Raw genomic sequence first — 23,677 nt, 5'->3', positions numbered from 1 at the left:
GTTACCAGTATTGCAAATGCCATAAGACTTTAATTAGATTAATTTAATACTATTATTCCAGTAAGACTTGATTTTTTTAGTTACTTTATCAAGTTTATTAGAATCTTTTCAGTAAAAAATAATAAAGCAGTTAGAATAGTACTTTAAATTCTTCAAAATACTTTGTAGATATTATCTCATTTGATCCTCACAGCAATCTTGAGAGGTAGGTATTATTAGCCTGATTTTACAAGTAAGGAAATTAAGGCACAGAGAGGTTAAGTTCCTTGTTCTGAGTCATGTAGCTAGTAAGGGCCTGAGGCTAGATTTGAACTTAGGTTTTCCTGACTGCAAGTCTGGCGCTCTCACCAACATACCTACCTATGGTTTATTTTTCTTGATGTGGAGGCTTAAAGCAAACTATCATGACACATAGCATGAATAAAAATAGATGGGTTGCAATTATTGTTTTTTATTGCATTTTTAACAGTTTACTACTTTTAATTCATCTCCTATATGAGCTTTGCTGATGTTTAAGTTGAAATTTCTAAGTGGACTTTTGATTTCTAATAAGTAAAGTAAATGGTGGGAATATATTGATCTTGATGCATTTGAAATTTTCGAACAGAAAAACTACTTTGTTAGTTTCTATAGTATATTTAGTGTATCTTGAGTTATCTGGAGGATTGGTATTAGATTCAAAATAATATTTAGAGATATCCATGTCACTTATATTCATGAGTATTTTATTAACAATAATGTTTATTAGCAAAATGCAATTTTCTCTGTCTTTATTGAATACTAAAAAGTTTAACTTAGCAGTGTTTAACCAAATTACAATTGCAGTATACATTCACAAGCATAAATATATTATTAAATCATAAACATCTTTAAGAAACTGCAGTCAATTGACATAAGTTAAATTAACTCATATATTTACTAGTTATTTTTCTGTCTCTTTCTAAAAGTTTAATTTTATAGTAGTTGCTTATGGCTGGTATTGGATTTTTTCGTTCTTTGATCTTATCTAGTAACATAAACTAGAAACAGCTCACATATCTTACGTATCAACATATCAACTTAAATATCAACAACAACAGAATCATTCCATAATCTGAGAACTTGAAAAACATACTTTTCCTTTTAAGTCATAATAATTCAATTGTCTGTTTTATTTTAAATAGAGAATTGATCTTTTTTGTTTTGTTGCTGGCAAATATTGTTTAGGGATTAACTTAAATCCTGAAACAGAATTCTCTTAAGTGAATATCATTAATCTTTTCCATTCTTTAACCAGTTTGATAGATTGATCATTTTTGGGAAACCTAAAGTTGAAAGTGAAGTTCTTTGTTTCTCAATGAAAGGTCATGATCCTTTTTCAACAAGTTTTCCTGATGTAGTAAGGAAAGTTAATAAATCAAAGTAAATCATTTGGATTTTTTTGGCATAATGCAATTGAACTTTTGTGAAGAGCTGCAGCTATTAAACATTACTCACTGGAATTTAGTACCATACGACAAACATTTTGCTTTCAAGAAGTAAACTGAGAATTCAGGTTGTCTTTAACACTAGACTAGGGCACTACTTTTTGCTTTAAGAAGACCGTTTTCATTATGTGCCTATGAACAAATTGAAAAAGTCCTATGAGATCACCTTTTAAAACTTAGAATTATTAAGTTTTTAGAAATGAAATGTCACCCTTAAACTGGTACCGTGGTAACAAGTCAGACAAGACAGGTCAAATCCCAGTATTGCCAATTTGTTTGACATCAGATGAGGTCTCAGTTTCTTCATCTTTAATATGAGAAAGTAGTAGTCATTGACTTTTAATAAACCTACATGCTCTAAATCTATGATTCCATGATATTATGAACTAAGAATGTATGTATTTCAAAACATAGCCTTTTCATTTCAACTTACAGGAAAAGAAGCCCTACTTAGAGTGAAGGGACATTATAATTTTTAATAGGCTATTTTGTTTGTGTGCAAGATAGCATGATTTCTGCTGACCCAAAGCATATATATATATTCTTAAGTATGATAGCTTTACCCAAGAACATGGTTGCCTGAAAACTTTTGATTATCCAGAAACAATGGCCAGTATTTTGCCCTATATTTTGAAGTATAGAAATAATTCATCTTACTTAACAATATCTCTTCATTAGTTTGTTTTAAGGTGTTCGATGTTGACCGTGATGGAGTCCTCTCTCGAGTTGAACTGAGAGATATGGTTGTTGCACTCTTAGAGGTCTGGAAGGACAACCGTACGGATGATATCCCTGTAAGTTCTATACTATGAACTTGTTGGGGCAATTTTGCCTCATAATTTGGATAGCAAGGAGAATTACTTAAGGAATGATACTACTTTGGTTACTTTTCAAAGTGTATGCAGTTGGGGAAGAAAAGAATCAAATGCATACTGGGATCTATTAGAATCCTTAGCTTCCTTCAAGATTCAGCTCAAATAATATCTCCTATGAGATACTTTTCTATCTTTCCCTAATTGTTAATTTTCTAACTTAATCTTCAATTTATTTCTGTCTTGTGTATCTCAGTGAGATAAAGGTTCCTGAGGAGAAACATAGTTTTCCATTTTTGTTCTTGAATCCCCAGAACCTTACATAGTGCCTTGTCAATAGACTGCTTAATCAATGATTTTGTTTTTTTAACTGGGACTTTGTTTTGTTTATAAATCATTTTAATTCTCAAAATGTTTTTCCCAGAGAGCTACCCCACCAATAACAAAATAGTGGGGAAAAATAATTGCAGTAAAACTAACCAACATCCAACACTTCTACAAAGAAGGAGAGGAGGGTCATTCTCTTGTTTCTTCAGTCAGGGATAAACTTAGTAATAGCATTTACTTTGAATTTTTGTTTTGTTTTTCACTATTTTTCTTTATTTTCAGTCCTTTTATGTTGTTTTGTTAATTTTTCTCTGTTCACTTTGCATTCTTCATCTTCATTATTTCTTACAGTGTAGGGATGATACTCCATTCTATTTAGGTACCAAGTTTGTCTTAACCTTTCCCCAATTGATTAACATCTACTTTGTGTTTCTAAATCTTGGCTACTATGAAAAAGGCTATTAAAAATATTTTGGAGTACATTCTTTTGTATCAGTAGAGCTATTCCCTAATGGATGTGTTCAATGGAAATAAACATTTCCTAAAAGAAGATTATTAACTGCAAAATATGATTCTTCTAAATCACAAACAGAAATTTCAGACAACTCAGAAATTTCACCTCCCACAAAAAAATTTCCAAAGACAAAAGATGGAAATGGTGGAGGAGTCCTGGAAAAACAAACATACTAATATTTTGCTTATAGAGTTATGTATTGAGCTAACCATTCTAGAAATCAGAACAAATATTGCTAAGAAAGTGATTAAAATTTTGATAATTTTATTGAGTCAAATTAGAGATTTGTTATTTTTGTCAAAGCAAATATGTTCATCTGTTCATTGTAGATTAAAATTGCTATCTCAAATGACCAAAATAATATATATTCAGTATTTTTTCACATTGCTTCTGTTTACTTACTGGTTTTTAATTACTTTTGGTTTTTTTTTTTTTTTTTTTTTTTTTTTTAAGGAATTGCACATGAATTTGTCAGATATTGTAGAAGGTATATTGAATGCACACGACACCACAAAGGTGAGTTTTTAATAGAACTAATTTGTTTTTCACCTAAAAACATTTGTTAGGTACCTTTCTGTTTTTGTTACTCTTAAGCAATTTCTTTTATTTATTTGATTGGTTTTTATTGTTTTTTTTAATTAAAGTTTTTTATTTTCAAAACATATGCATGGATAATTTTTCATCATCGATCCTTGGAAAACCTTGTGTTTAAATTTTCCCCTCCTTGTCCCCACCCCTTCCTCTTAGGCAGTTTTATAAAATTTACCTAAAGTTCCTTGACCCCTGAGTTTATAATTTGTTGTTGTTGTTATTGTTCTGGAGTTATAATTTCATTAGTGTAGAAACTACTTTCCTTGATGTAGATTGGCAACTAATCTGCAAAGTATAGTTTTAGAAAGTTGCTGGAACATTGAGAGGTCAAGTAACTTGTCCATGATCTCACTGCTAATATGAGTTGGAAGTAGAATTTGAACTCTATGCTCTGTCAGGACAAGAGCAGCTATCTACCATACCACATGATTTAGTTTTCATGATTATGTTTAAAATATGTGGCTCAGGAGCTTTTAACTGTATGAGCATTTTCACGTAGTCTACCTTCAGGAAAAGGTATAATTGGATGCTTGAAATAGAATTAAAGGCATTACAGATCAAAATATTATTCTTTTATCTTTGTTTGCTAGCACTATCTTTCATCATAATTCTTCTGTCATGCTCATTATATATACTTGCTAAAAGAGGGCAAGATAAACATTTCTTTGAACTAAGATTATATCATCAGGATCATAAAATAATATTTGGAGCTGGTATCTAGCACTTAATATGTCATTTTTAGATATTAAAAAATTTGATGCCTGGTAATATTAAGTGCCTTGCCCAAGGTTACAAAGCTATGAAAATGGAACATGATTTGAATCCATGTTGTTAACCTCTACTGAAAATTGCTGTCGCTATTTTTTGTCAGTGTTCTTTGTGGCTTGTGGTTTCCTTTGCATATTGTATTCTAACCACCTGTTGAGTCTCAAGTTTTGGCTTGATTCGATGTCATTGTCTTATTGGAAATAAGGCACATGTGCTAGGTACCCTTGATTATTAGCCTTTCTACACAGAAATGAAATGAAATGAAGTGTTTGACCAGCAAATAGGAATAACCACACATTCTACACATCCTAATATATTCCAAATGTATGTGCCATTATGTCTATAATCACTGTATCTGAATCTATGTGCTTCAAGACTAAAGTATGGAACCAAAGAATGTCAAAGAGAGATCATGCCCATTTTTTAACAACTTTCATCCTTATTGCAAGAATCAATTACTAATACTAATACTAGTTTTGTTTTGATATTCAAATTTAATGTGATCAAAAAATCAGATACAATTTCACTATATTTTATATATATTGTATCTAACAAACCCTAAGAAATCAAAATGAGGCATAGGAAAGTAATGTTTTTTTTTTTTAAATTAAATTTGTATTTAAATTTCACTACCCAACAAACTTAAGTCACAACATTTACTTTTTAGGAAATAAAGATAAAAGGCTAATTACAAGTAAAGTTAAGCGTGTATCTGTAAATTTTTGAAATAAAAGATCTCTATCATTAAAAAAAAAAAATAAAATAAATGCAAACATATAGCAGATAGAAGTAATGGACTTGGAGAAGAATAATCTGGATCTAGATTCTGATTTTAGACATTTCTAGATATTTAGATATAGACTAGCTGTGTGACTTTGTGCAAATCACTTAACAACTGAGCTGATAGTCCTAGGGTACAGATTGAGGCATATTTTCTTTTTGAGGTTTTTAGACATGGTTATTTGGGGATTAGGTTTTTGTTGTTGTTGTTATTGTTGTTTGTACATATTTGTAGCATTTTGTTTTTATTGCCTTATCAATGGTTAAGGTATGAGGTAGTGGAAAATAGAGGGTTTGGAATACATATAAAGTAATTGAATTTAAAAATTAAAAAATAAAACTTGTCATTCCAATTTATTATCCCATGTAAAGTCACTTAACCTCCTCAAGCCTCAGTTTATTCAGCTATAAAACTGTTAGTAATAAACTAAATACCTTCCAAAGCCCTTAAAACCCTAGATTTCCAAGGATCTAAATATAAGATTCTGTGATTTTTAATATATTTTGTTACTGTTACTCTATTTGTTACATGTAAACATAACCATTGTAAATGAATTGAAAATAAATAAAGTTTTTTTTAAAGAAGTAAAATGCTCTAAAACAAGTTATTTTAAGTGTTATCCCTCTTCCAGAAGGGGCATCTTACTTTGGAAGACTATCAGATCTGGAGTGTAAAGAATGTTCTTGCCAATGAGTTTTTAAATCTCCTTTTTCAGGTATGTATGCTCATTATAAGTAACCTTTCTTACCAGGGTGGGGTGAAGAATACAAGGGAGTGGGATGAGGTTTAAGGTTCACTCCCAGTAGTCTTCAGTCTTTTCTGTTATAGAATTCCTAACTCAAGTTCTTTTCCTTTTTGGTACAAGAGTATACCAAGAATTTCATCACCTAGAGGAATTGAGTTTCCTTATGATGTCATGTCTTTAAAATGCCTTAAAACTATGACCTAGAATTTAGAAAATTGGAGTGAAGTTGTTGAAATCAATTTTCTTTCTTAACTATTATGAAGCCTCTTTCCATTAACTAACTTAAAATTTAAATGTTTTTGTACTTTTCTGTGCTAATTACCTTTTTCCAATGCTGTTAGTTTAAAACTAGATCATAAATAGCATTAACTCTTAATTTTGCCAGGGGTATATATTTTCCATTAGTGGATTATCCCAGCTTGAAGACTTTCAGTTTGGCTGCTTATTAACATGTCCAAGAAAGATTGTCTGGGCAAGGCAGAAACAGATATCCAGGCAAGTGAGGCTTTTGACTGTTAATGATCTTTACTTAATCTCTTTCTCTATTAAACATGATGAATCAGATGGTTGTTCATCATTTCTAAGATTTGGCCTCCAAAATAATTCAGGAAAGTCATCCTCTGCATAAGACTTTTCTGCATTCCTTGGAAATAAGTGCTTGAGCATATATGTTATAAAACATTATGGCATTCCTCTCTGTTCCCATGCATGTAAGATTGAGTAACGATTGGTTGCATTAAAATGATTAGTTCTACCACACATATGTCTAATGGATAATAAAAGTGTCACACTTTATTTTCCCAATTTATATTTTGCTAAATATTTGTCTTTCTTTCCCCCCTAGTTTATACCATTATGGTGTACTTATTAAGGATCAATTCATAATTCAGCATGTTTTGAGACTTTTTCAAGATCTCTAAATCTAGAGTGTGACACTTGGAAGAACATATAATTGCAAAACTCATAAAAGTAGTATTATATGAGTATAAAATCAGTCCTTCCTGGAAGTTAATGACTATCTTTTATTTAGAACTTAGAACCCAATCTCATAAGCCTATAATGTTAATTTAAAATAAGTCTCATTTAAACTTTTCTTTTTTCTTTTTGGTGTTTCCATCTTGCTGCTTCCCCTTTGTTTTAATGTAAAAGCTTTTTCATCCAAGTCTTCTCTGTCTTCCTCTTCTTCACTCACAATGTACTGGTTGGCTTCAGAAAAGGATTTTTTAAGCCACAGTAACTCCAGAAGAACATATGTGAAGTTATAAAGAAGTTGCATTCTGTTAGGGAAGAGTGTAGTATCCTTACCAGTGAAAATTGGTAGTGAAAATAAGGAGATTTTTTAAGTGTTTTGCTACTTTTAATTCCGAAGGGTTTTTTTTTTTGGTTTTGTTTTGTTTTGTTTTTTTGTATTTTGTTGTTGAAGATACATAAGATTGCTGTTAGGTGGAAACATTTTGCAGGATATTAATCTTTTTCTGAGTAAGCACATAATTTAGCTATGCTTAAATCCTCACACTCTTTAATATATAATGAGTTTTCTGAAAAAAATTTACTATGGTAGGCTTTCATTTGAGGAGATCACTTTGGTCTTGATTCTCAGACCAAGAATGCATAAAACGAAAGAATTATAGACTAATTCCACTAATGAATCATCATAAAAATTTTGATAAATATTAGCAAATAGATAATGGCAATATAACCAAGAAATTAGTCATTATGACCAAGTTGCTTTTATTCTATGGATGCAAAAGTGCTTTAACTTTAGGAAAAAAACAGTACATTTAAATCCTTGCATTGAAGTTGAAGGGACCAAAGAAGGTTGGGGTCACAGACCAGTGTCCCGAGTTGTCTCAAAAGAATTTGCAGCTTGGAGCAGCTATGTGGCACAGTGGATAGAGCACCAGCACTGAAGTCAAGAGGACCTGAATTCAAATTTGATCTCAGACACTTAATATTTCTTAGCTGTGGGACCCTGTGCAAGTCACTTAACCCTAATTGTCTGAGCGGGAGTGAGGGGACATGGGGGGAAGGGGGAGGAAGGATTTGCAGTCTTGAACCCATATCCAAATCAAGGGACAAAATTTATTGGAATTCTATCTCCAATTGAAGCAGGCTAAGTTATAAAAGAATTTAGCAAAGAACCTGGAGCAAGGAGACACATTTATCTAGTTCTTCATGTAATTGATATGCTAATTTTATGACCTAGAGATAGAATTGAAGAGTGCTTTCAGGAATTTGGTTATTACTGACCAGCAGATCTAGGATTATCCTAAGGCCAGAAGATTTTGGAATCATTGACAGATAGATTGTTAGACCATTAGCACTCTAAGGTCAGAGAGCCACAGGATCCCTAATATATCTTCCCTAAAGTGTAAGGGAAGAAATATAATAATATTCCTAAGCCAGAAGTCTTTTATAATTATTGATGGACAGATTTTTCGAACAATAACACTCTAAAATGTGTGTGTGGGGGGAGGGGGGGGTAATCACTGATTCTAAAGCCAGAAGACTTTAGATTCCTTGACAGATTGTTAGGAAAGAAGCAATCTTGAGGGTGGGGGAAGGGGAGGAGACAACTTCCTACTGCTGTCTCCCCTAGAAGCTATGTTCTGTCACTAGAATCACCATCAATTACCCTAGTTTGCCTTTGCCTTTTCCCTGGTAATGTATTCTTTGTCATGTCTGAATTTTTTTTTTTTTTTAAGCTATCATTCCATCATTTTCAACTCAGTCTTTTCCTCAGTCAAAATATACTCTTCACTGCCCGAATGTTGAGAAATTTTGCAGGAGTTACTAATAGCATCTTCCCCTATAAAAACGTAAACAAAACCTTATTGAATTCTTCATGATTTCTCTTTCCTTTTTACCTTTTTAGTCTTCTCTTGAGTATTGTATTTGAATGTCAGATTTTTTTTTCAGCTCTATTCTTTTCACCAGCAATGCTTGAAAGTGCTCTATTTAATTAATCCCACAGGGTTATACTGTTTTGCAATGTAGGTGATTCTTGATCATAGTCCTAGCTCTTTTGCCTTCTGGCAATTTTCCAAACCCTTCAATTCTTTAACATAAAAACTAACATCTTCTGTTATCTTAACTGTGGCTCCATGGTATTTGAATTGTTTTTTCCTGGCTACTTGCAATATTTTCCTTTCAACTGGAAGCACCTGAATTTGGCTCTTAATATTTCTAGGGGTTTCCATTTTAGAATCTCTTTCAGGAGGTGATCAGTGAATTCTTTCAGTGTCAATTTTACCCTTTGATTTTATGATATCAGAGCAATTTTCCTTGAAATTTCTTAAAAGATGCCATCTTTTTTGGGTTTGTATTCCAGGGAATTTATAAAGGAGGGAAAAGGATCCACGTGTTCAAAAATGTTTGTAGCAGCTCTTTTTGTGATAGCAAAGAATTGGAAAATGAGGAGATGCCCATCAGATGAGAATGGCTGATTAAGTTATGATATATGAAGATAATGGAATATTATTGTTATATAAAAAAATGATGAAAAAGCTGATTTTAGAAAAGCCTGGAAAGATTTTTATAAACTAAGGTTGAGTAAAACAAGCAGAGCCAGGAATGCATTGTACATAATAACAGCAAGAATGAGCAATGTTGAACTATGAATACTTGGTTCTTCCTAGCGGTTCCACTAGGTTGCATTTAGTCATTTTGGTTGTACTTTGTTCCTTTTCTCTGTTCATCTTCACATGTGTATATAATACCTGAAAAGGCATATTTTGAAAGTAATGAAGATTTGAGAATTGAAAACTCTGTCTCTTGGTAGAAATGTGGAAGCCTACAGTCCCAAGTATGTCGTAAAAAAATGTCGAATGCATTCATTTTGTCACTTGTTTTTTCTTTTTTATAAAAGATATATGCAGATGGGAGGGTACTAATGGTCATGATGATTGAGGAGAAAGAAGTAAGATGGAAATAAAGATAATTGGGAAATGAGTTTCATGACATTTACTACATAGCTTAAATGTTAAGGACAAGGTAACTTAGACCAACACTTCACATAGTATTTCTAAGATAAGGTGAAAATAGTTGCATAATTTAGAAATATAAATTATATTCATAATCAAATTAGAAGAACAAGGACATACTTGTCAAACCTTAAATTAAGGGAAGATTTTTGTGACCAAATAGGAGATAAAATGGCTAATTTTGGTCATGTGAAATAAAAAAAAAAAAGTTATGCACAAAGTCAATGCAGCCAAAAGAAGTAAAAGGAAAGAAAAAAATTTAATAACAAGTTTGTTTTTTTTTTTTAATCTTATTTTCCTCAGTTACATGTAAAAAAAATTTTGTACATTTTTTTCTTTTTTCATATTTCCTTTTATGTTGGGAAAGAAAAATCAAAACAAAAGGAAAAAAACATGAGAGGAAAAAAAAAAGCAGAAGACAAAAAAAGTGAACCTAGCATATGTTGATTTACATTCATTCTCCATAGTTCTCTCTTTGGATGTAGATGGCAATTTCCATCAGAAGTTTATTGGGCTTGCCTTGGATTAATGAACCACTGAGAAGAACCAAGTTTGTCATAGTTGATCATTGCACAGTCTTGCTGTTGCTGTGTACAATGTTTTCCTAGTTCTGCATGTTTCATTCAGTATCATTTCATGTAAATCTTTCCGGGCTTTTCTAAAATGAGCCTGTTCATCATTTTTTATAGAATAATAATCCATTACTTTCATATACCATAACTTACTCAACCATTCCCCAGTTTAATGGCATTAAATGTTTCCCAGTCCTTTGCCACCACAAAAAGAACTGCTATAAACATTTTTGCACATGTGAGTTCTTTTCCCTCTTTTATGATTTCTTTGGATTATAGATCCAGTAGTGGCACGACTGAATCAAATGTCATGCACAGTTTTATAGCCCTTTGGGTATGATTTCAAATTGCTCTCCAAAATAATTGGAGCATTTCACAATGCCACCAACAATGCATTAGTATTCTAGTTTTCCCACATCCTCTCCAATATTTAACATTCTCTTTTCCTGTCATCTTAGCCAATCTGAGAGGTGTTTGCATTTCTCTAATCAGTAGTGATTTAGAGCATTTTTTCATATGACCATAGATGGCTTTAATTTCTTCATCTAAAAATTGTCTATATCCTTTGACCATTCCTCAATTGGAGAATGACTTATATTCTTATAAATTTGACTCAGTTCTTTATATATTTTAGACATAAAGCCTTTTTTCAGAAACACTGGCTGTAAAATTTTATTCATAGCTTTGTACTTCTCTTTTTGTTGGTTTGTGCAAAAACTTTTTAATTTAATATAATCAAAATTGACCATTTTGCATTTCCTAATGTTTTCTAGTTCTTTTCTGGTCATAATTTCCTCCCTTCTCCAAAGGTCTGATAGGTAAACTATCCCTTACTTTTCTAATTTGCTGATAGCATCATCCTTTATACCTAAATCATGTACCCTCTTTATTTTAGTATGAGTTGTAAGATGTAGATTTATGCCAAGTTTCTGACATATTAATTTCCAATTTTACATGTATATCTAATGTATTCTACTGATCCACCACTCCGTTTCTTAGCCAGTACCATATGGTTTTAATGACTGCTGTTTGGTAATAGAGTTTCTGGTCTGGTATTGCTAGATTACCATGCTTTGTTGTTGTTGTTATTGTTGTTTTTCATTAATTCCCTTGACTATTCTTGACCTTTTGTTTGTCCAGATGAATTTTGATATTATTTTATCTATCTCTATAAAATAACTTTTTTGGGGAGTTTGATTTATATAGCATTGAAAAAAAAGACTAATTCTAATGCTGCTTATCATTTTAAGGAAAGTTCCACTTAATTCCTATGCTCTTTAGTGTTTGTAATCGCTTTTAAAATTTTTGTATCAATATTCATTAGGGAGATTTGTTTGTAATTTTCCTTCTCTATTTGGGCTCTTCCTTTTTTAGATATTAGTACCTTATTTAGGTTTACCGTTTTTATTTTTGATTCTGATAACTTGGGTTTTTTTTTCCTTTCCTTTTATCCACTCAAATTAGCCAAAGGTTAGTTTATTTTGTTATTTTTTTTTAAATAAAACCAACTCTTAGTCTTATTAATTAGTTCAATAGCTTTCTTATATTCAATTTTATTCATCTCTCCTTTTGATTTTCAGAATTCTTAATTTGGCATTTAATTGATGGTTTTTAATTTGTTATTTTTCTAGCTTTTTTAGTTGCATTCCAGATTCTTTAAGCTCCACTTTCTTTATTATATTCATGTAACTACACAGAAAGATAAAATTTCCCATAAGAACTGCTTTGGCTGCATTCCATTGGTATGTTGTCTCATTATTGTCATTCTCTTGGGTGAAATTGTTTCTATGATTGTTATTTGACCCATTCATTCTTTAGAATTAGATTATTTAATTTCCAATTAGTTTTTAGGGTATCTTTCTCTGGCCCTTTATTGAATGTAATTTTTATTGCATCATGATCTGAAAAAGAAACATTTACTGATTCTGCTTTTGATTATTAGGTTTTTATGCCCCAACACATAGTCACTTTATGTATAAGTTCCATATATTTCTGAGAAAAAAAAATTTCTTTCTATCCCTATGCATTTTTCTCCCAAGTTTTCATATCATATATAAGTTGTTTAAGATTCTATTGACCTTTCAAGTTTTGTTTATGAAAGTTTCAAATATATGTAGAACTGAACCAAAGGCATCCCTCAACCAAATAAATGGTCATAGGATATAAATAGGCAATTTTCAGAAGAAGAAATCAAAACTTTTCAGTCATATAAAAATGTCAAAGTTCAAAAGTATTTATAGGAATTCTTTCTGTGCTAACAAAGTATTGGAAATAGAAGGAATGCCCATCATATGGGGAGAACATTGAGTAAGTTGTGTCATATGATTGTGTTGAAATACTATTGTGTTTATAAGAAATGATGTGAAGGGCTTGTTTTAGAAAACCCTGCAAAAGATGTATATGAACTGAGCTAAGTGAAATGAACCAGGAGGACTCATTGTTGAGAGCACAAGCCAGGAGAGCAGTAAGCACATCTGTTTCTAGATCATGCCACATTGGAAGAACTGAAAACTCACAAATCCCTAGAAATATCTCAAAACAGTTTCACAAACCCCTGGAAGCTTAATAAATACTTAAACATTAAGAAGTAGATTTGAAAAATGAGCAAAAAACAGAAAAACTAAAGAATATAGAAAGTTGCTGTGGTGGCAAGGAAGATTAACAAAGTCAAAGCTCCTATATCCAAAGCCTTCAAGAAAAAATACTAGTTAGTCTCTGGCCATGAAAGAGCTCAGAAAGGATTTTGAAAGTCAAGTAAGAGGAGTAGAAGAAAAATTAGGAAGAGAAATGAGAGTGATGGAAGAAAATCATTAAAAAAGAGTAAACATCCTGGTAAAGGACATACAAAAAAAAATGCTGAAGGAAATGATAGATTAAAAACCAGAATGGATCTAATGGTAAAAGAGGTACAAAAAGCCAATGAAAACAATGCTTTACAAAAACAGAATTGACCAAATGAAAAAGAAGTTACAAAAGCTTCCTGAAGAAAATAATTCCTTAAAAATTTTAAATTGAACAAATGATAGATAATGGCTATGTAAGAAATCAAGAAACAATAAAATAAGCCCAAAAGATGAAAAAACAAAGAAAATAGTATTAAATATCCCATTGGAGAAAGAACTGACCTGGAAAGTAGATCAAGGAGAGATCATTTTAAAATTATTGAACCATAGTCAAAAAAAGAGCCTAGATAGCGTCTTTCAAAAAATTATCAAGGAAAACTGCCCCAATATTCCAGAACCAGAGGACAAAATTGAAATTGAGAAAATGCACTGATTACTTCCCCAAAATGAAAACTCCCAGGTCAAGGAGAGAATATTGCAAGTAGCCAAAAGGAAAAAAAAAAACAACACCACCAATTGAAGTATAATAAAGCCACAATCATGATAACACAAGATTTAGCAATTTGTACATTCAAGTATTGGAGGGCTTGGAATATGGACAAATTCCATTGGGCATAAGAATTTGGATTATAATCAAGAATCACTTACCATGCAAAACTGAGCATAATGCTTCAGAGGGAAAATGTTCAGTAAAGTAGAGGACTTTCAAGCATTTTTAATGAAAGGTCCAGAAAATTTGACTTTAAAATATAAGACTCAGGAGAAGCATAAAAAAATAAACAGGAAAAAGAAATTAAGGTATTTAATAAGATTAAATTGTTTATATTCCTACATGGGAAGATAATAATTGTAACTCATACATACTTTTTCACCTTCAGGGCACCTGGGAGTTTAGATAGCCAAGAGGACATAGACGTGAGTTGAAACTAAGGGATATCTAAAAAAAATAATTAAGGGGCAAAATGGAAGAAAGAGAGAGGGTGGGATAAAATGTCTTAAATGATCCCACGTAATAGAGGCAAAAAAAGCTTTTATGGCCGAAGGAAGGTAGTGGATGATGAATAAACCCTTTTCTAGTCAAAATTGGCTCGAAAAGGGAATAATACATAAAACTAATTGGGCATAGAAATATATCCGACCCTAGAGGAATGTAAGAAGGGAAGGGGATAATAGAAGGGTGATGGTGCTAGAAGGCAGATTGGGAGAGGCCAAAGCAAAATATTTTTGCGGTGGTACAAACTGAAAGAAGAGAATACAATAAATGGGATAGTGAGGGTAAATAGAATGGAGGGAAATACATTTAGCAATCATTAATTGTGAAAAAGTTTTTAAACAAATTTCTCTGATAAACACCTACATTCTCAAATATATTGAGAATTGAGTCCTATTTATAAAAGTAGGAGCCATTCCTGAATTGATGATCAAGAGATTTGAAGTTTTCAGATAAAGTGATCAAATTTCTATATAAGAAGGTTCTCCAAATCACATTCATTGGAGGAATGCAAATTGAAACAATTCTGAAGTACTACCTCTCTCCCTATTAGATTGACTAATAGGATAGAAAAGGAGAATGATAAATGTTGGAGGGAATGTGGGGAGACATGTGATAATGCTGCATTTTTGGCGAAGTTGTAAACTGAACAGTTCCACAGAACAATTTGGAGCTATGCCCAAAGGACTATAAAACCGGGCATATTCTTTGACCTGGCATTGCCAAAGGGGGAAAGGGGAGAGGAAAGGGACTGATGTGTATGGAAATACGTATAACAGTTCTTTTCTGGTTGCAGATAGTTGGAAATTGGGGGAGAGGGGATGGGGAGAATACCCATCAATTGGAAAATTGCTGAGTGAATTGTGTTTTGTGATTGTGATGGAATAGTATTATGCAGTAAGAAATGATGAGCAGTATGATCTCAGAAAAATCTGGAAGGACTTATATGGGCTAATACAAAGTGTGAAATGTATTGTATACAAAATAATGGCAATATTGTAAGATGATCAGCTGTGAATGAGTTATCTATTCTCAGCAATATAATGATCCAAATCAATTCCAAAGGACTTATAATGAAAAATGCTATCCATCCTCAGACAAAGAACTGATGGTATCAATGCAGATTGAAGTATACTTGGTTTTGCTTTATTTTTCTTTAGGGATGTGGTTTCTTGGTCTATGTTTTCTTTCACAGTGTGGCTAATATAAAAATGTTTTGTATGACTATACATGTATAACTTCTATCAAATAGCTTGTCTTCTCAATGAGGGGGGTAAAGGAGGAAAGGAAAGAATTTGGAATTTAGAAGTTTTAAAAATAAATATTAAAAATTGTTTTTACATGTAATTGGGGAAAATAGTACTAAGAATTTTTTTTTTAAATTTTTAAAAGAACAAGGTTATATGGAGAAGCATAAAAAAAAGTCAATATGCTAAGAATTGGACTCCCAGCTTAGGGAGAGATTTCTTAAATTTTTAAAGAAGAGGACAGTCTTTCCAAATATCCCTATGATTATGACCCTGGGCAGTAATTACAGAAGGTGAGTTAATATGGAAGTGTAGGATATTACTATTTAGCATCACTGTTAGTCATTATTTCCTAGTGGTCTACATATTCAAATATTGCTCCTATCTTCTTTACTACTACTACTACTATCACCTCTATTTTTATTTATTATTGGGGGGGGGGTTTCTGGTTATACTTTTACTTTAAAAAATTTTTAATACACATTTCTTTATGAATTGTGTAGGGAGAGAAAAATCAGAATAAAAGAGGAAAACCACAAGAGAGGAAAAAAACAGAAGAAGAAGAAAAAAGTAATGAATATAGCATGTGTTGATTTACATTCAATCTCCATAGTTCTTTCTCTGGATGCAGATGGCATTTTCTATCCAAAGTTTATTAGGCTGCCTTGATTCATTGAACCACTGAGGAGAACCAAGTCTATCATAGTTGATCATTCCACAATCTTGCTGTTACTATGTACAATGTATTCCTGGTTCTGCTTGTTTTACTCAGCCTCAGTTTGTATAACTCTTTCCAGGCCTTTCTAAAATCAGCTTTTCATTTCTTATAGAACAATAATATTCCATTACTTTCATATATCATAACTTATTTAGCCATTTACCAATTGATGAGCATCTACTCATTTTCCAATTCTTTATCACTATAAAAAGAGCTGCTATATTTTCTATGACTACTACTAACGCTAACACACTACCACCACCATTATGACTGGTCTCCCTTATTACCATTAGCACTATTACCCTTCCTGACTGTCAAAATTTTAGGTCTTAGATAAGAGAAGAATCATAACAATATAATTTTTATTTTTATTCATATATATGTAATCATTAGTAAAAATCAATTAAGGGCTTGTTTTTCCCATTCTGTATACTCATACTTTTGCTATTTCTTGAATTAGGAATTTGCTCCAATAGTGGAGATTGTTCTCTCAAAAGTTCACCATTGAGCTGTCTACCTGTCATCTTTCACTCTTGACTAGGCCATCTTGTATCATATGTTATGAATTTTAATGAAATCCTTTTTTTTTCTTTTTTCATAGTATTCATATTTAGTCATATGTTGCAGCTTCTTCATTTTCACTATCCTCATCACCATTGCCTTTTGTATAATAATTGTGTATGTGTGTGTTTGAATATTTCTATTGGATAAATGGGGAAGGTAGGCACAGTCCAATTTAGTCCTTCTTAATAGCAGTCTTTCTGGTAGCAGCGAGGAACTTGCCAAGCTCCCCTCCCTTCCTCTTGGTCCAGGTGTGAGTTCCCACCTTTTTGGGGAGATGAATTTAAGAGTTTGCTTCTTTGGGATCTTTGATAATTCCATGACCCACCTCTCATAAGGCACAAACCCACATACATCCCAGATCATAGCTCTCACAGATTTGAGATATGTGGTCAAGCACCCATTTTTGTGACAGCATTTGTGGTTTTGAAATATTTTTGGTAATTTTGCAACCTTTATTGAAACCTACAGTCATGGGTTATTGGCTAGCAATGGCTTGCAGTACCTTTATAATCCCAGTGACAGCCAAAACAGAAGGGAGGAGCAATATTCATCTTTAATTCTCTGTTTGCAGTGACATTCTGTGTCAATGCCATCTAGCAACACTGGGAACAGATTAATATTGAAAGACGGGACTTTTTTGATGGAAAACTTTGCAGTTTCTGAAAGCAATTTATCTTCCTTTCTTCCTTGAATTTCAGCAGCTATGAGCCATCCAATTGTCTACCTGTATTGTCTGTCCTATATAAACATATTTCTAAAGAAATTCTATAGAATATCCATCCAAATATGTATGAAAATCAGGGCAATACACGTTTCCTCCATTTTATTTTGTAGATAGGCCAGACTCTCTTGAGTATTTACAGAGTCTTTTCAGGAGGCTCTATGTCTTGAAACTTCATGCAGTCATAATGCCAACTCCAGACAAGGATGTCTAGAAGACCTCATTATACATAATGATCAATTTGGACCTTATCCTAAAAAATTTCTTCATCACAATGGTAATTTATCTTTGACAAGCTTAACACCAGCAGTTTTATATGTTTTCTGATGCTTACCATCAAAGTTATTCAACATGATTGACTATTTTATTAAATCTTCTGATTTATTTTAATGTGTGGATTCCTGAGGAATCCTGAATTATTTTAATGTGTGAATGGAAGACACTTTGATATAATAAAAGAGCCTATAAGGTTATGATTTTTTTCTGCCAAATCAAATGATTTTTCATAATCCATAAACAATGTTGACACAGTAGAATCTCTCTTTACACCTTTCAATTAAATTTTAAAGTAAAAATATACTTTATTCTTATACTCTACTTTTGAATTTTGCTTGGAAAACTTGTTCTTTATTAATGCCCTCAGTGCAGATTCTTTTGATTCATATGTAGATGACTCATAAAGATTTTGTATAGATGGGACAAAAATTGTTCTCTTGCTTACTTTTTTGGGGGGACAAAAATAAGATCTGAGCTTCTGTCAATACTTTGAATACTTTCCCAACTTCTTTGAATACCTCATATATTGGTCTCTCATTGCCTTACAATTATAGACTTCCAGCATAGAGCTCTATTTGTATTGTACTTGGTCCAATAGGGCTACTTTTCCCATCTTTGTTCTCTTTGGTACCCTTTCTGCTCCTTCTATAAGGATGTAAGGATCTCCTTTCCTTAGTCAAAAAAAGACTTTTATTGAAATTTTTACTTCTCTTCCTTTTCCGTAGGTGTGCCATATTAAAAAAAAGAATGATCCTATTAATGAACTGTACATAATGACTTTGGGTGATATACATACAATGTCACAAGAAAAACTGAAATTCCTAAGACATAGCAAAACCCAGTGCTGCTATAAAAGTCTTCATTAAAACTCCTTGCATTTCATTGTATCTTTTTTCCAAATTAAATGAATGAAAATGAATACAAACTTTCTAACACATCTGCTAACATCTGAAAGCTGAAATAGATACATTAAAACTGATGGTTCAAGCAGTCTCTTTTGTATTAATTTTTCTGAAAACTAGCTATAACTTTAATTTGTTGCAGTTAACTCTTAGGTTTTACAGGCTTTTGCCTTGTAAGCCCAGGACCCTGTCTTGGAAGTCACATTTCTGCTTTGTACTTTCATTTTAATATAACAGTCATTGGCATATGTTGGTAAATTTTTGCTTCTCTTCCTTTTCCGTAGGTGTGCCATATAGTCCTGGGTTTGAGACCTGCTACGCCAGAAGAAGAAGGACAAATCATTAGGTAAGTGTGGGTTCTTTGCTCCACAGTGTTATTCATTTCATTTGTGGCCAGCACTAGTGAGAGAGAGCAACAAGGAATGGAACAAGAGAGAAGAAACAAGTTTAATATAAATTAGTTGCTTCTTTGATATAGCGTGTCCTGGGTCTTCCTTTTCCAGTTCTGATGAGCATTTGTTCAGCAAATTTTAATAATAAAGAGTTAACTGAAACAATAAGAAGTTAAGGGAATTGCCCAGAGTTAGGCATATGTCAGGAGTGATATTGGGAACTCAGATCTTCTGTGATTCTAAGACTCTCAACAGATGGTTATGGCATGGAATTTAGTTTACATACATAAAAGGAACACTATAGAAGATCACACAGTTAAAGCTGAAAGAGAACTTGAAGTCTTTTAGTTCAATAACCTAGATGAGGTACTAAAACTCGGAGAGGGAAAGAAACTGGCCCAGGATTCCACTGCTAGAAAATGACAGACTTCACATTTCAATTCTGATTGTCATTCTCCAAATAGGACACACTCTCTTAACCCGGTTGCCTCTCAAACTATACTTTAGATCCATAACATTATACAGATTCGTTATAATTAATTTTTTTTTAAAAATTAGTACAAAATGTAGTAAAATAATAAAGTACAAGTAAGAGGCATATTTATCAGCTTCTAGTTTGATTTCTTTTTTTTTTTCACTTGTTTCATAATTTGCTGAACATTATCCAAAGGGAAGTGGATTAAATCGCTTGTAGTCTAATGGCGTCAAATGTGTTCCTGATATAATAACTTTAAAAAATTTATTCTTTAAAGAATTTTCATTTTTATAATGCCCTTTTAGCCAGATTGATAATGGAGACAGTGATTTCTTTCATTAATTATACTGGCTGTGTGTACTTCTAATAAGGTATAAGAAAAAGTAGGGAAAATGATTCATTTGAAGCTTTTTCAACTTTTAAGAACTCTTTATGTGACAATTTGTTCTGATTATGGCTCCCATATTCCAATTTTCTATTTGAAATAAGTATGTTGATTTGTTTTGGTATGTGCAGGGGATGGTTAGAAAGAGAAAGCAGATATGGCCTGCAGCCAGGACACAACTGGTTTATCATTTCCATGCAGTGGTGGCAGCAGTGGAAAGAATATGTCAAATATGTAAGTATAATCAATCCATTCTTTACTACATTGTTCATGTTAAATAAATTTATACAGATAAGATGTATTTATACATATATATTATGCATTAATAAAAATTATTATATATTGACACACATATAATTCTTTCCATCTTGTGTAAGAGAGAAACATTTAAGTGAGAAAGTTTTTCTAATCTGTTCAAGATTTCGAATGATCTGACTTTAGACAATATCAAACTTCAGACATTCTTATTGTCATTGTCCTTGTTAAAAGAAGGGAGCATAGAGCATGTCTATTTTTCTAGGGGGATATCACTTCATCTTAGAATATGCTTTTTGAAGCATAAGAGGAAGGCATATGAATTTAAAAGAGATTTAGAAGTAATCTAATATTAAATCCTTTTGCAGGTAAAGTGACTTCCTCAAGGGAATTAAGAAAGGATTCTATTCTAATTTTACTGACTTGTAATGAAGTAGTTTTTGTTTTTATTATAGGAATAATGAATGAGTGAATCTGTTGGTAATACCATTCAAATCAGTAGACAGCTGATTTGAAGAGCATATTTTTAGGTATATAGTTAGCTAAGAAAGAACAATTTGGAAACAGCATTGCAGTCAGCAGGGTTTTAATGAACTAGTCCCTGTGTAATAAGCACTATACTAAGCAGTGAGGTGGGGGAATTATAAAATTTAATAAAACAGGTTCACTGTCTTCATGGATTTTATAGGCTATTTGAAGAAATAAGACCCAAATTCATATAACTATATTATGCTGCATTATATGATAAATGCATTATAAAGTTAGAAAATGATATGTTATGTAAAGAGAGGTGGTTATGAGAGATCAGAGAAAGGTTAATTAGTAAGACATCACTGGATTTTAAAAGATGGATGGGAATTCAAGAGGAAGAAGAAAAGGAGGGCATTCTAAATACTGAAAATAGCAAGTGCAACAATTTTGGAAACAAGAAGACACTAAATTGCCTATGACATAAAAGTATATGAAGGATTATAATGTGAGAATCAGACTGGAAAGATAAAGTGATTCTAAAGGGCCTCAAATCACAGGCAGAGGAATTGAGGCAGTCGGGAACCATTAGGTTTGGAACAGAGATGTTATATGAGTTGATAGATTATTCTGTTTGTGCTGTAAAGAATACATGAAGTAATGGGGTGGAAGACTTCTAGCCAGGATGGCTGATTGAATAGAAGAATATGCCTCACTCTTCTATGCTTCCACTCCAGCAAAAAACTGAAGTTTCATACCAGACTAAATAATCTTCAAGAATTTTATTTAGAAACTATCATAAATAACTACTTCTTTCAAAACTGCACAGAAAATCATTCAAAAGCTCATTGACAATAAAAAAGGGCTTGCCAGAAAAACTCATGCAAAAACCAGGCTAATAAGCTGAGAACTTCTCAGTACACCTAGTGAAGGCAGGTAGACTGCCATTCAGGATTCATGTCTGGATGCAACAAGATCTGAGGGCTACCCCTGGAAACCTTCCAAAGTGATCAGAAAGCCTAAGACTGGTAGAAACCATAGTCAAGAGCTAGGAAGAGTCGCAACAACTGGTACAGTTATGAAGAACATTCAGTCTTGTACAGGTCAGTTTTGTAAATGTTCCAAAATCCCTAGTTCTCTGTTCTGAGAAGAAATAGAGCATCTTGAAGATCTAGTGCTCTAAACTTCAAAGATATCTACAGGGGTCTATCCTTTGTAAGTGAAGGAATTTAGGTGAACTAGATTAAGGCCATACAAGACCATTCAAAAGTTTAGGAGGGAGCAGAGCCTGGCCCTGGTAAAAAGACTTGAATTCATAAACTAATTCTAAATAGATGAATAAACCAAAGACAACACTGACCAATATAAAAATCACTATAAATCTGGATATGCCCTAAAAATCTAGCTTTGAAGGAGAAAATAAATTCCTAATAACTCCAAGCAGAAACTCTAACGAAAAAAATGTATTTTAACAGGCATGACATGCTACCAAACAAAAGATTTTTCTAAAAAAAAATGAAAATTAAAAAAAAAAAAAGAATTGAAAGGAAAAGTTTAGAAAAGAAAGTAAAAAACCTTACCCAAGTAATGAACTCCCTAAAAATTTTAAAAGGACCAAACAGAAATAAATGACTTCATAACACATCAAGAAGCATTAGAATCAAAAAAGTTGAAAGTATCAAAAAGCCGAAAAAATAGAAGAAAATCTAAGATTTGATGTTAAGAACAACTGACCTGCAAATTTGGTTGTGAGATATTTTTAAAATTATTGTAGTTCTTGAAAAACCATGATTCTTTATTTAAGCTTTAGCATTGTGTTTCAAAAAATCATGAATAAAAACTGCCCAAATCTGTTAGAATTAGAAGGTCACATAAAGATAGAATAAATCCACCATTTATCTTTTTAAAGAAAATCTGGAAGGAAAAGTCCCAAGAACATCACAAACAAAATCAAAAGCCATAATTTCAAAGTTAAAAAATGCCAGCAATATCTAGAAAAAAGCAATTCAAGTCCCAAGGAACTACATTTAGGATCACATGAGCCCTGGCTTTTTATACTATGAAGGAGAAGAAAGCTTGAATATTTCATATATATATATATATATATATATATATATGATTTTTCCTAATACATGCAAACAGTTTTTGACATTCATCTTTGCAAAAGCTTATGTTCCAAATTTTTCTCCTTCCCTTCCCCCTCTCCTCTCGGTTAGACATCAAGCAATCTGATATAGGTTAAATAGGTGCAATTCTTATAAACACATTTCTATATTCATCATGCTGCAAAAGAAAAATCAGATCAAAAGGAGAAACTTTTAAAAAACCACGAGGAAAAAAATAACCAAGCACACAAACAACAGCAACAAAAGATGAAAATATATGCTTTGATCCACATTCAGTCTTCATAGTTCTCTCTCTGGATGTTTCAAAAGGAAGCACAAAAAAGCAGAATGATTTTGAGAGTAATGATTATAATATATATAATATATATTATATATACATATATTAAATTAAGCACTAATTTCATAAAACATGTTTGTGTTCTGTGTATATATGGTTAAAAATTAGGTTTTAATATTAATTTTTTTAATTCAAAAAAAATTTTTTTTAATGAAAAGGAGGTGAGTAAAAGTGGGAAAATCCATAGACTATTGAAGTAGCTACCTCAGGTGGTAATTAAAAGTTATACTTGATTGGAAGCAGTGGGGAAAGAAAGGAAGGATCAAATGTGTGAGATTTTTTTAAAAATTATTTTTACAATTACATAGAAAAAATTTAATAAAGCTTTTTATTTTTAAAACATGCATGGATAATTTGACATTGATCCTTGTTATAACTACATAGAAAATTTTTAAAAAATTTTTTTGAATTACAAATC

At 32.0% G+C, this 23,677-nt stretch overlaps 1 protein-coding gene across 4 annotated transcripts in view; it reads left to right on the top strand.

Moving 5' to 3' along the window:
- The window catches only part of USP32 (ubiquitin specific peptidase 32), a 242,267-nt gene that overhangs the window by 145,292 nt on the left and 73,298 nt on the right, over positions 1-23,677 (top strand). For 3 of the 4 annotated variants that reach the window (XM_051994086.1, XM_051994085.1, XM_051994084.1), the window contains exons 8-12: positions 2,145-2,260; positions 3,573-3,635; positions 5,891-5,974; positions 19,106-19,167; positions 20,205-20,307. In XM_051994086.1, coding sequence (XP_051850046.1) covers positions 2,145-2,260; positions 3,573-3,635; positions 5,891-5,974; positions 19,106-19,167; positions 20,205-20,307 — 428 coding nt within the window. Of the gene's footprint in view, positions 1-2,144; positions 2,261-3,572; positions 3,636-5,890; positions 5,975-15,487; positions 15,934-16,143; positions 16,211-19,105; positions 19,168-20,204; positions 20,308-23,677 lie in introns of those variants that run through there. The other variant, XM_051994087.1, reaches the window with a different exon arrangement.

The sequence above is a fragment of the Antechinus flavipes genome, chromosome 4 (genome assembly GCF_016432865.1).
Source record: "Antechinus flavipes isolate AdamAnt ecotype Samford, QLD, Australia chromosome 4, AdamAnt_v2, whole genome shotgun sequence".
NCBI lineage: Eukaryota > Metazoa > Chordata > Mammalia > Dasyuromorphia > Dasyuridae > Antechinus > Antechinus flavipes.
Note: the sequence above shows the minus strand (reverse complement) of the source record. Positions and strands in the feature narration are given on the sequence as shown.